The sequence below is a fragment of the Schistosoma mansoni genome, chromosome W (assembly GCF_000237925.1).
Source record: "Schistosoma mansoni strain Puerto Rico chromosome W, complete genome".
Lineage (NCBI taxonomy): Eukaryota > Metazoa > Platyhelminthes > Trematoda > Strigeidida > Schistosomatidae > Schistosoma > Schistosoma mansoni.
The window spans coordinates 39993206-40007893 of NC_031502.1; the positions used below are offsets into that span (position 1 = coordinate 39993206).

General features: G+C 33.0%; 1 protein-coding gene across 1 annotated transcript in view; it reads right to left on the reverse strand.

Annotated features, from left to right (window-relative positions):
• Smp_135290 (hypothetical protein) overlaps positions 1–14688 on the reverse strand; it is a gene marked incomplete at its 3' end in the record, with an annotated part of 51368 nt that overhangs the window by 21671 nt on the left and 15009 nt on the right. The window contains exons 7-9 of the mRNA XM_018789680.1: positions 4445–4704; positions 2647–2820; positions 55–208 (exon numbers count right to left, since the gene is read on the reverse strand). Of these exons, the coding sequence (XP_018655098.1) occupies positions 55–208; positions 2647–2820; positions 4445–4704 (588 nt within the window). The remainder of the gene's footprint in view (positions 1–54; positions 209–2646; positions 2821–4444; positions 4705–14688) is intronic.

The following is a 14688-nucleotide window of genomic DNA, read 5'->3' on the forward strand; positions in this document are numbered from 1 at the left end:
ACCTATCAATAATAGTCATTATTAATTATAAACTATCTATTCGCAATTACTTACCGAACAACTAGATCAGCTAAATAAAATGCATTCATACCTTGACTTAATGATTTAAAATTATCATTTGTTACTATTCCTAATGAATTTCTTAATGTATTACCAATTAAACCATTATTAAATAATTCAATAGTTTCCATTGTTACATTTCCATGTTCTAAATATGCAGCAATATCTAATAGACGATTTTTAAAACGTGGATGTAATTTTGAATCAGGTATTAATTGAATAAAATAACGATTATGACGCATTTCACTTTGAATAATAAGTCCCAATTTTTGACTCTATCAATTCAAAATGAATAATACATATTAGAATATGAATGATATAATCGTAAAACTTAAATATATGATTATTTGACTGAAATTAGAAATCCGAGGGTGTTTTGTGGAGATTACAGTATTTTCATAGTTGAAAGCATGAGTCAATTGAAGCTAGACCACCAAGGAAAACCTAGAAGCACTGGAAGGCTGTTTCGTCCTTTTGTGGAACCCGACCGTTGCTGCTACCTTGACGTGGTGGTCGGGCTTGCCTATCGTGATGAACCAATCGAGCTATACTGGCTGGAACAATCGTTCCTCAAGGTCCTACCATGCCAGACAGGTCGGCTGAAGAGCGGTAAGACTAAAAGCAGCAAACCCAAGGTCTGAAGGTGAAGTCGTACTGCTGACTGTACAAAGGTGTGATGGCAATAAAGTATTTCCTTCAGACAGCCAGCATAACAGAGATGCTATCTTCTCACAAGGAGGGGTGGGGTTAGAAAAGGTCGACCCTAAAAATGCACACCTCGCCTTATCCCACGGATTTCCGTCTGCAGTCGTAAGGTCCCAACAAGTACGGAGCTAACACAAAAAGGTCGTGTGTGACCGACCTCAAGCAGTTGTCCCTTGGGCACTGCGGTCACACTCTCAGGTCATTAAGACCACTTCTAACCCAATTTCCTTTTCAGGTACCTCTAGAAGAACCCTTCCACGGTGTGGGCAACCGGGAAGTGATAACTGTCCTCATACCTCTAACAGCACTCAATCTTCAGCGCATCCATGATCTCACCTTGAGAGATTCGAACCCAGGACCTACCAGTCTCGCGCCAGAGCACATAACCGATAGACCACTGAGCCGACATCCGATGGTGTTAATGTCTCGCGAGGCAAGATCGTAGATGCGCACTGCTGAGGAGTCCCGCAATAGGACGAAACGATCATCCAGTGCTTCCAGGTTTTTCTTAGTGGTCTGGCTTCAATCGACTCATGCTTTCAACTATGAAATTAGAAATGTAAACCAGTTCGAAGATATAACAATAATAAACTAACAGAGAAACTTGAGTTCAACGTCTAGTGAGGTTTTAAGAGTATTATATTAAGACAAATTGCAAATCAATATTTTGAAGGAAATTGAAACTATTGAATAGGGAGGATCATCTATTCATAATAGTATTAAATCACTAATTTCAGTGTCTCCCGATTATCATTATTGAAAGTAACTCACCAGACAACAATCAATTAGTTTAGTGTTGTTGTCTTTTCCAGTGAATATAATCATATAAAGTACATATTTATCCACTGCTCTATAATCATTACGTTGATTGATGTATGTTATTGTTAACAACCACTTAAGAGTACAAAGTTACAAATGAAGTGTGTGTATACTACTGATAAACATTGTAGCACAGTAAAAAAAGAGCTGTTCAATGTTTGCTAGTTCAGCAATTCAAATTAAATTACATTTGTGTCCGTATAAATTATTAGTTAGCGTTTTTTTAAAACTTTGTGTATATATATTAAACAAAATAATGTGTTCATTATATTACAGTGGTTTACACCGTATGTTTACGATAATACAAAGTTTCAAATCTATATCTGCACAACAATTAAGATGAGGGAACTATTTACACTACAGACAGAAAGATATTACCTCAATTTTTAACCTGATTGTCTCAAACAATCTGATGGAATAAGTTTCAGTCATACGACTATTTATTATTTATTTATTTAAACACATAAATATTGGTACAAGGAAGCACCAGATACATATGCGCCACACAAATCTCACCATACGACTATGAACACGGGTTTTCAAAAATAGTTTCATGTGAGTATAGATTATGACAACAGTTCGGATTGTGATTACATGGCCGACCATCTAAGTGATATGAAGTGCAATCAAGCCACGTTTAATTACAAAAGCCAAATTACTGATAAAATATCTCTTCTTTTAAAGAAGATGAACGGCTTTCAGTAAATAGATCAAATGACTAATAAAAATATGCAATACATTTGTCGTTTGAAGAGTTACAGTCTTTATGTAAAAGACAAACAAAGAAAACTGAATGGTTAGCATATTACAAAAAATGTCTTAATTGTATAATTGTTGAGATTTATGAATGATGAGGCATCGTAAACTAATGATTTACTTTTTTCCATTTGTCTTTTAATTAATTGTTTTAAAAATAGGATGATTCCATGATAGACTGGAAGCATGAAAATGCCATATCATTAGTGAAAGATTAATTTGTAGTCAACCTCCATAATTTCAAAATATAATTTAAAATGAGACAATGAGAGTACACGTATAGTGATAATCTATTAACATAATAACTCACTAGTTTTTCACGTAATGTTTCTTTGTCCGATGAAAAATCTCCATTGATACGAAAATATGAATATTCACCGCCAACAGCTGAATTAATTGAATAGGCTACTAATGAACGACATTGACTAATTGATTCGTATACTTCAGAGGATAATTTAATTTCCGAATTCTTTATTGGTTCTAAAAATTATATATAGAGTATGTAATTAGTAAATCACATTGAAGACAGCAATAATGTAAATGTATGGTAATTATCACAATTAAATTCACTTGGTATTGTTTGCTTGAATCTTTCCATTGATGTTTAGAACTACAATTGATCAGTCTCTTATTGGCATATGTGCATACTGTGCGTATTGCCTCGATATAGCCTAAATTCACAAGCATGGTAAACAAAGATGGATAGTGGCTGGGTTCGAGTCCCGGAGTGAACTTCAACTCTGATATGCAGGTACACCCAGCTGACGAGTCCCAAATAGGACTTGACGCGCGTCCTGGATTCCACTGCTAGCCACTAACCATCTTTGCTTAAAAATTATCATAATTGTTTAAAAGAACACTTGAAGAATTGTCTTATCTTATTATTCTTTATTTTAATTCTTTCTTAGGTTTAAATTATATCATGTAATTTTAACTTTGATTGATTGATTTTAATTCAGATAATCCTTTATAATTATTAAATTTCTGTTTTTAGTTACTTCATCAAAGAACCATCTAAAGTTTGTTAACTCTACAATTTTGAATTCTGGTTTTGATATTCAAGAAAATTTCATCTTGTTATATCCTAGCGAAGACATAAGTACGGGTAACTTCCAGGACTTCCAGGATTTCTGACGTCTCGTGGCTCGATGTAATTCGCTTCTTCAGAATAGTTAAATAAATAACCAAATTATTTACCTATTCTGATGAATTGACCTACATCATGTTGTGAGGCGTCAGAAATCCATATTTCTATTCACTGGGATATAACAAGGATATATATTTATCTTATCATAATTAACTTTATAACCAATATTCAATTGATTTGAAATTATCAATTGTAACCTTGATATTAGACCAACATCAAGAAAAGTTTAATGAAGTACAGTTTGTAATAACTTATTCTATTTTGAATCTGAGTATTAGGACTCGATCATCATAAATCTTTGACTTTGATATCACACCTGTTAATAATACTCACCTAGTTGAATCTGGAGCATTATCACTGGAATACTCTCATTTCTTCTATTGTTCTTGCATGTAGAATATAAGATGTTTACAATAAATGATCACTGATTGCTAACTAATATCATGTTTATCTAGTCATCAGTGCTAATAGAATTGCAATATATGGTCAGTAATTTATGTCATTCATTATGTTTGTGCAATTTTCTGCAGGTTATATAACATAAAAACAATGATCAAGAAACCTTGGACGTTGATCTCTTTTTAATAGCTAGCGCTCGTTGGTCAGGTGTATGTTTTCTGCTTTTACGAACCTGATCACTGAATTACTTGTAATATATATATCATACTTAAATTATATTAGAGCAAATGTGATTTTCTACTTTCAAAATATCAGTCTGCAAAACGCAACCATGAATAATAACTTATTTCTTGTAGAAAAAGTTAGTACAGTACCGCGTTTGACGTTTAATGAAATTAGAAAGTAAATACACGCTGTTTCTATTGAAATAAGAAAATCATTTTATTATTGTTTTGCTACTCATAAGTAACCTAACACAAAAATTTAAAATAATGAGTCCATGTTTCATTTTACAAGTAATTATTTAAATAAAAAATATCTTTAAAATCGATTACATACGAACAGTTATTTCATCCGGAATTAGAAATTTCCCGTCTACAGAACGTCGACATAGTGAATATTTTTCAACGTCTATTATAGGACCTCTTTCGCGATTGACCAAATTATCCCATCCAAATCCAGGTAATACACTAAGATATTTTTGATTTGGAAAAAGAGTACATTCTTTTGGTAAAGAATATGAAATGGTTTGATCACTTGGATTTTCACTTGATGATTTCTCAATAACCGATGAGTAAATATTTGTGATAATTAGGACACTATAAAAAAATGAAGAATTTCAACGAAATTTTAATTATTCTTTGTTTAGGAAAATGTATAAATTGTATTTATCACTGATTGTTCTCAACTAAGATCACATTCAAAATCAGGTAACACTAGATAGCTGTTTCATCCTATCATAGAACTCTTCAGAAGTGCACATCAAAGATATAACAAGGAGTCGAACTCAGGACCTTCAGGTCCTTGAGGGAATGCTTGGCTATTAGAACTGCTTGATAAGCTTCTAATGCCACAATTACAGCAGAGATCAACCTGTGATGAAAACAACCTACGACCTGAACCAACCTCCACGAAATTGTGTCAGCTAAATGATAAAAAATACTCTAAAACACACTAGAATCAACCATTTTGTTATATTTCTTTTATAATCTTTCCTTTAAGTTATGTTTTCTTGTCTTTTTTCCAGTAATGATAATAATAATACTTTTTAATGCTATCTATATTTGGAAAAGTCTTTAGATTTGCTACCACTTTATCTGAACACGTTTGTGAAGTTTTTAATACCTCATTGGGCTATAATTATTATTATTACAATTATTATGATAAATTTATCACTTTTTTGCACAAATACCATCTTTTTTCTATTGATTGATTCACTCACACTAAAAAGACATTGAACATGTTCCTTGCGATCAATCGCACCAAGAAATCATTTCAATTATTTTGTTTTCGCATAACCTAGAAACTGTGCCTAAAATTCTTATTATCTAATGGGAATGCCGAGATAATCAGCATTGGATACACATATGCCAAAAGTAACCTGATAAGTTGCCGTCTAAAATATCAGCAAACATGGAGGTAGGAGGTGGGAGATTCGAACAACTCTTAAGAATGAATTATAGTTTAGACTTTAACGGTTGTGTGAAGAATTAATGATTATTTTTCGACAATGAACCGTATTACTTAAATCTCAATCTTCATAATATTATCATTGTAAGTTATATGGAAGAGACTAATCATACAAAATGAGAAGAATTCCTTTCATGTCATAAAGTTTGTTGTTATTCTGCAAAAGCATATCAAAGGATGTAATTATTGGTATGGTAAATAAGAATCATTTCAATTATCATGTTTATTTGATAGTTCCAAGTAAATTGAACATTGGGTATAAAGTAATTCGTAAACATGTTTTTTCGTGATATCCAAAAGAGTAGCGAATTGTATTTCTGACGTTTCATGACGTTTCATTAGTCATTTCTCCAAAGTAAATAATGATTTATTTTCTCTGAAGAAGTGACTTACATTAAGTCACGAAATGTCAGAAGTAAAATTTTCTACTCTTTGGGATATCACAAAAGGATATATTAATTATTAATCATGCTTATTATTAATATTACTATTATAATAATGAATTATTGGTTTCATTTTGAATCTTTCTTTGGTGAATTCATTAATTTCGTTTCAGTTATTACTTTCGGTCATCCTTCTATGAGTTTTCCAAATTCATATAAATAATATTTACAGAGTAGAGTTTTGATCACTATGATTTTCTCTCTTTAGGGAGTAAATACTGAGGCAAGATTATAATTTATGGACGAACCAATCAGATTTACGATAATATGTCTTGAACTTTGGTGCGAAATTCATTCATCCATTTGGCTAAAAAGCGTTTCGGCATTTTAGCTGATGTCATTTCGTGATGAGAACTCTAAATCTACTTCCTAACCCTAAACATCAACTGTCAATCATAATCCTAATTCCCTGTACTGCTTTATAACCCTCATTTAGCCCTAGTCAACAGGTGGACATTCTCAAGGCCACTTTAGTGTCGCTTAAAGGTCATCTATAAATTATAGTCCCACCAATAATCAAATATAAAAACTATTCTTATCTTTATATTCTGCGCGAGCTGTTTACCACTTTTTATAAATATTGAATTATTGATAATCGGCTGCAAGATTTGTTCTTTATATTAACATAAACAATTGATGAATATAATCTCAAGAAAAAAAGAAAACAATTTGAATATTGCAGGTAAAAATCACATGCTATTACTAGTTATGTAATAACCAAGAATCTTAATTGATAGATTATTGTAAATATTTAGTTAAAGGGTTTCGATAAAATTTTATGAATGAGATCTTAATGTGACTGTACTCTAGCAAGAAATTCAATAGAATTCAACAAAGACTACATTCTTTTTGAATGAAATTGTTAAATGATGCTTTATGTTTATACTTTTAGTTATATGAAATGAATAAACTTTGTAAACTAACAAAAGGAGAGTGTTTTATTTCTTTTTAATATAGTGAGAATTCCCATTTTGACATTTGACAAATGAAAAGGAACGAATTGAGCGAAGAAATTTCTTTTCAATTAGTTTTTCATCGTGGCTGTACACTAATATATATATATATATATATATATATATATATATATATATATATATATATAGTATTGACTTTACAGCTAATTAGTAAAGTTATTTTGTCAAATTTTATATCCTAATCTTAGAGTTCTACTATCACTGTATTGTCCACTTGAATGGTTCATTTATTGAGTTTCATCTACAAATAACCACATTTATATGATGTTACCAATAAGGTTTTAAAATGTCACCAATCAACTTGATTCATTCTAATAATATTCTTTTTCTACGTGTTTAGTTGTGATAGCGGTTGGTATGGAAAGGATTGTAGCCAATGTCATGTTTATCCTGAATGCCTTCATGGTGGTTGTAAGTTGGTAAACGTAACTATACGCTTATTCCTTTTACACGTGAATGTGATCATGGCTGGGGAGGGAAATAATAATATCGTTAAAAAACAATAACAAATGAGAAGTGTATTCACATAATCTTATGCTCAAAAAATATTTTAGTGATTTAACATGCCTTGATGTTAGTTATTTTAACTTGAACCGTCTTATACAAACTTCTAACTCCGCCTGTAGTTCTTGTAGAGTTACTGCCGGTCTCAAGCCCAGGTAACGGTGGGGTCGACAACCCTATTCCATGGAAAAAATCTTACTAAATAAACGGCAATCAAATTAAAAAGAATTAATTGTTCAGACTTCTATTACACATAAAACTAGTAATGTTATGTTGTTTAACTGAACTTTAAAAAAAGACAATTAGACTTGAACGTGAGAACAGTAAAAAAACAAAAACTAAGGCTTCATAATGTTTTACTGGTAGGTAGGCTCTTTAAAAAAAAATAAATAACATCACGAAATTGAATGTTGTGTTATGATTTATTCAAAGGAGCCTGTGGATAGAACTGAAATATATTAAATAAATAATTCGATGAGTAATGAGTCATTCTAATTGTCATTGGTTAAATTTTTATTCAGATTTAGATTAACTAACAATCAGAAGGGGTTTTTGTGGAGATTTCAGCATTTTCATAGTTGAAATCATGAGTCAATTGAAGCTAGACCACCATGGAAAACCTGGAAGCACTGAACGACTGTTAATAGTCATCTAAAACCATAATCATTCTATATTACTTATTCTTTGTAAATATAATTGATTGTATTGATATCTTCAGTGGTTGTGTCAATGATTGGTTGTTCGAATGATATTACGACTATTTCTCTTTTATTCATTGATGAATGAATATGAGCGTACATATGAAATGTGAACAAGTATTCGTATTATTATTATTATTAATGACAAACAGTACAAGTCTTAAATATATGAGTAATACCGTAGGAGATATGTGAAGTAAAGTCACAAGTTCTTCAGTTCTAACTTAACTTGATGGAGAGAAAAAAAAATCTTGGTTAGATGTATGCATTATGGATTTATAGTATTTCTTCTACTTATATTATATAGACATGAGTCATAATATAAGATAATTTACCAGTTGGGTATATGATTTAAATCCATTGTCTCGATTCGGTTTCATTATACATACTATAGAATTTAAACTTATTATTTACCTACGATACTCTTTACCCAAAATATTTGATAGGGGGTGATAATGTCTAGTCTGTGATTTAATAATGAGTATAACCGATGTTATTTAATAAACTAAGATTAGTATGTTCTTGATTTAAGTAGTTTCTTTTTAAAATGTCTTAATAAATTGATTCGGTTTTTATATATAATTGAAATCATGAGTCAATTGAAGCTAGACCACCATGGAGAACCTGGAAGCACTGGACGGCCGTGGAACTCCGTAGCAGTGCGCATCCACGAATTTTGTTTTGTTTGAACATTTAGTAAGGATATAATCATTTTATACATATGTATGTATTTTGGTGTGGATAGGTAGGGTATGTCTGTCAGCTTGTCTATTAATTTAGAGGAATGATGATTTATGATCAATTGATGATATTGGATGGTGTGGTGACAATGATGAACCAATTAATTCACCAACTACCAAAGAAATACAAAAAAGCTCATACTGTAAATAAATATTATCATATCTATATACATTTATGTAGTTATTGTTTACACCCATTATGATAACATCTTGGTATGATGTGAATGTTTTTCATAAGCTGTTTTATATGTTTGGTTAAACTGAATCACGTTGTTGGAAAGATAATGCTTTTATTCATAATAATCATAGTAATACCAAAGAGTAGGTGTAAAATGGTACATATTTGAAAAATGTAACAATATTTTTTTCAGAAGGGGGTTTTGTGGAGATTTCAGTAATTTTATAGTTGAAATCATGAGGCAATTGAAGCTAGATCACCATGGAAAACCTGGAGGCACATGATGGCCGTTTCGTCTTAGTATGGGACTCTTCAGCAGTGAGCATCTACAATCCCATACCAAAGGGACTCGGCAGTAATCAAATGCTCACTAATATCTAGGTTCAAGATGGATTTCCTAGAGTTCTAGTGAGAGGCTGCAACTATTGGAATTCAATTCGCGTGGGGTGAAGACCGTTATCCACTTCAGTCAATGGATGAATGGTTGCAAAAGATCATGGATCGATTGAAGTTAGACATTGACACCACTAGATGCCGGCTCAGTAGTTTGGAGGTTAGCATTCGAGCATGAGACTGAAGGTCCTGGGTTCAAGTCTTGAGTGCAGAACTATGGTTGCACACTTCTGAGGAGTCCCATACTAAGAAGAGACGGCTGTCCAGTGATTCTAGATTTCCAATGTTGGTCTAGCTTAGTTCGACTAATGAATTCAACTATCAGCATATATATGTATAACATTCCCAAAAGAATTGAATGTGATTTTATTTTTGGACATAAAATGGTGAAAAGTATTTATAAATGCAGTATAACTTTGCCATTTATTGATACTGACTATTTTATAAATGAATTCGAGACATTTAGTCATATTATTCTTATAAATAGCACTTGTTGTTTGAGGTACTAATGTTTTTTTATGACATACTTGGCTAACTAAATACGATTTAGGTAAAGTAAACAATATTACAACAATGTATACAACATTGTATGCTGAATTCCTAAAAGCTGTTAATGGTGTTATTTCAGTTCGTTGACTTCACTTGTTCATCTATTCACTCTAGATGGATTAGTTAATACATTTTAGGGAGTATATGGTTAGATTGGTGAGGTCATAGGTCAAACATGTAATACTTGAAGTACATAACTGTTATTTGTCGAAAGATTATTATTATTATTAAATGAGTCACTCTTGAAAGTGTACACATCTAATAAATTTAAATATATTCAAATCATACTTGTTAATAATCTTTTGTTGTAATCCCTTAATTTGAGATAAACAAGCCTTCTTTATTCATGATTACTAGTATTACTACTGACAATAATATTTGTAATAATAGACAATTAGAAAATCGGGTTCATTTCAATTAGATAACGGTTTATCAACAACAAAAAGATTATAATTCCATAAAGATCTGATTATTTTAAGGGCAGTAAAGATAGTAAGTTTAACAAAAACAATAAATTACAAATTTCATTACATTTAGTAAAATATTAAGTTCGATTAAATAAATAAGTGAGAATAATAAAAAATTTTTATTTTATTTATTTATTTAAATACATTAATATTGGTACAAAGGGGCACCAGATATATATGCGCCTCACAAATCTCATTCGATTTGTGTGAGGGCTGTGATACTGCTCGGGTGCCCAAACCGAAGCAAGTGGTTTTCTTAAGGGGACACACCCCAAGCCTTTGACCTAAAGGTCTGATCCATAAGGCAGTGGAACATCGTGAGGAGATGCAGTCCCATGGTATCCAGTGACCAACGATTTATTCATACACCGTTTGTTCCTTCAGGATACTGGAGCCCATGTGCACCATTGGTTTGGAATCAGGGTTTTCCAAATCCCCTAGGTGGACTTTCCGTATCCACCAACCAGGTTAAAGAACCGGATATTCGCTTATCGTCCTATCAATTTCGTGAACAACACCCCCTCCACTAGAAGGCAATAAGTAGGACTTCCTTGGCAGAGGCTATATACGTGTGGCCATGTGAGAGCATTTGGAGAGGGAGAGCAGACTCTTTTCACTCTTGACCGTACCAGGGCATTTGGGGGCAATAAACAAATATGAGATACATGTGATCATAAACAGTTATGAATTAATGATTTCAAGATTATTAATCCTCTATGAGTTTATTGTCACAATGGCAAAACTTTTGATTTTAATAATCTGCATTTTTTTAAAAATTTCATTCCCCTAGCTAATTATAGCTTGGAAGTTGTTTCTGAAGAAAACTTTATCATTTGTATCTTTTAAGATTAGTTAGTAAGAGGTTTCTCAAAAAGATCATACAGTTTTACATACTTTCTAGGTTTAAAAATGAACATATTTGAGATTGTTCTTTATAAACTTGTATTGACATACACAATTGACAAAAACGTTTTGTTAGTTAAACACAGATAAACTAAAAACTATGGAGTAATGAACAGTTATTTTTATTTGTAATTACTCACCGGTACGCATATACACATATAAAGTCCCACTTTATGCTAGTCGCTTACGAAGATTAATCACACAAAAAATATCCATAGAATAGTCAAAATGGTACATATATATATCGGTTGAACATCAAAGATTTTTTCCTTCGATGCATTGATGAATGAAATATTTAAGCAAGAAGTCATAGAATGTTGCTCTAATCTTTTGATTTTAAAGATAACACAGAATTTAGACAACTTTTTCCACGATATGGACATAAATATTTCTTTAATATGACCAGAGACTTTACAATTCTTTATTTTATTTCTAAAATAGACTGATATTTAGATCATAATATCATACTCTAATGAATGATAGATCAAATTAAAATCCTTCATCTCATAAACACTTTCAAATTTGTTAAACTATGTTGGTTAGTCCGCTATCACCGGACCACACTACAGAGAATCAGATCGATCATATTTGCATCAACAAAAATTCAGAAGGTCAATGAAAGATGTGAAAACCAAAAGAGGAGCTGACATAGCTTCAGATCACCATCTGGTTGTGGTCAAGATGAAACTGAAGCTAAAGAGACACTGGACAACTGGGGGAACTGTATTACAAAGGTTCAATACAGCCTTCCTACGAGGTATCAACAAACTCAAAGGATTCAAGATAGCTCTCAATAACAGGTTCTAAGCTCTACAGGACCTACTGAAAGAAGAAACTATTATGGGGGATAACTGGAAAAGGGATCAAAGTAGCACTATCTTTAACATGTTGAGAGGTGCTGTACCGCAAGAATCTTTGTCATAAGGAATGGACCTGTATCGAAACCCCGGAAAGGATTCAATAAGGGAACAACAAGAAGACAATAATTATTAACAACCGAACAAGGACAGTGAAAGTCAAGGAGATTACGCAGAAGCAAACAAGCAAGTGAAGAGGAGCATTAGAGCTGATAAGCAGAAATACATGGAAGAACTAGCAACGAAAACGGAAAGAGCTGCAAGAGAAGGAAATATAAAACAACTACATGACACAACAGAGAAACTGTCAGGAAAATATAGTAAACCAGGGAGACCAGTCAAGAACAAAGAAGGAAAGACAAACACGGAGATTCAAGAACTGAGGAAAAGATGGGTGGAATACGTCGAGGAACTATTGAATAGACCAGCTCCATGGAATCCACTGAACATAGAAGCAGCACACACACACCTTCCCATAGATGTCACTTCAACAACGATCGAAGAAATCGGGATGGTCATCAGACAAATCAAGAATGAGGACGCAGCAGGACGTGACAACAAACCAGCCGAAGCACCAAAGTCAGACAAAAAAGTAACTGCAAACATGTTCCACGTTCTATTCAGGAAGATTTGAGAGGAAGAACAAGTGCTACAGATAGACTGGAAAGAAGAATAGCTCAACAAGATACCAAATAAAGGAAATCTGAGCAAATGTGAGAACTACAGAGGTAACACACTACTATTGGTATCAAGAAATGTTTTCAACAGAGTGTTGCCGAACAGGATGTAAGGCTCAGACGACGCCCAACTTCGAGATCAACAGGCTGGATTCCGTAAGGATTGGTCATGCACAGGCCAAATTGCGACACTACTGATCATTGTTGAACAATCAGTTGAGTGGAACTCGTCACTATACATCAACTTCATTGAATATACGAAGACATGGATAGGAGGACATTATTGAACCTACTTCGAAACGATGGTGCATTTGAGAAGATGTCAACGTTATCCGGAGTTTATACGACGAACTATAGTGCAAAGTCGTGAACAGAGGACAGCTGACAGATGCATTTCCAGTAGGGACCGGAGTAAGACAAGGTTGTCCACTCTCTTCCCTCCTCTTTCTTCTGGTGGTTGACTGGATTATGGAGACCTCCACATCTGAGGTCAAGCACGGAATATAATAAACGGATTGGATGCAACTAGACGACATAGGTTTCACAGATGATCTGACCCTTCTACCCAATACACAACAACAGATGCAAGTGAAGACAACCAGTGTAGCAGTAGCCTCTGCATCAGTAGACCTCATTATACACAAGGGAAAACCAACATTCTCAAATGCCACACAGAGAACACCAATCCAATCACACTTGATGGAGGAACTCTGGAAGAGGTGGAAATTTTCACATACCTGGAGAGCATCATCGATAAACAAGGAGAATCTAATGCAGATGTAAAGGCAAGAATTAGCAAAGCAAGGACAACATTATCACAATTGAAAAACATCTGGAACTCAAAACAACTGTCAACCAATATCAAAGTGAGAATCTTTAATATGAACCTCAAGACAGATCTACTGAATGGAGCTGAAACTTGGAGAATTACTACAACCATCATCAAAAAAGTAAAGTATTTACAAACAATTGTCTACTCAAGAAACTTAATACCCGTTGACCGAATACAATCAGCAACAGCCTACTGTGAAAGTGGACATATCAACTTCCAGATGAAGAGGAAATCAGGAAAAGATTATGGAGGTGGTTAGGACATACGGTACGATATCGTCAAACTGCATTACGAAGCAAGTCCTAACTTGAAATCCTGAAGGGAAACATAAAAGACGTAGGCGAATGAACACATTGCCTCGAGAACTGGTATCAGTCATCAAAAGGATGAATAGCAACTTGAAAGGATTATCCAGGATAGAGTTAGATGGAGAATGTTATGGGCGATCTATGCTCTTTCATGAGGGGTAACAGGCCTAAATATGTAAGTAATATTTTGTCCAAGTTTTATGGACAAGTGTTTCATTACGTTATAAAAAATAACTCGTTTCTGTTAATCGTCTGTTCTATCTTTTGATAGACTTTCATTGTTGAGATGACTGATCGAACTAATGACCCGTTTACGTGAGTAAACATCACACTCGGCCACTTTATTCATATCATTTCAAATTTTCATTAATCATACAAATGTTACTATACAAGTAGTACAATATTACCTCAGTTATAGTAACTCACATAGTATTTAAAAGACTAATATTTGAACGAAGAATATTCTTTTCGATAAATTCTCTTCAGGTTCTACAATTATATATCCAAATTAATAATCCGAAAAATTGGCCAGGTTAAAGGCCAATCCTAAATTTACATGCATTAAACTATGTACTTTGCCTTTAACCTGG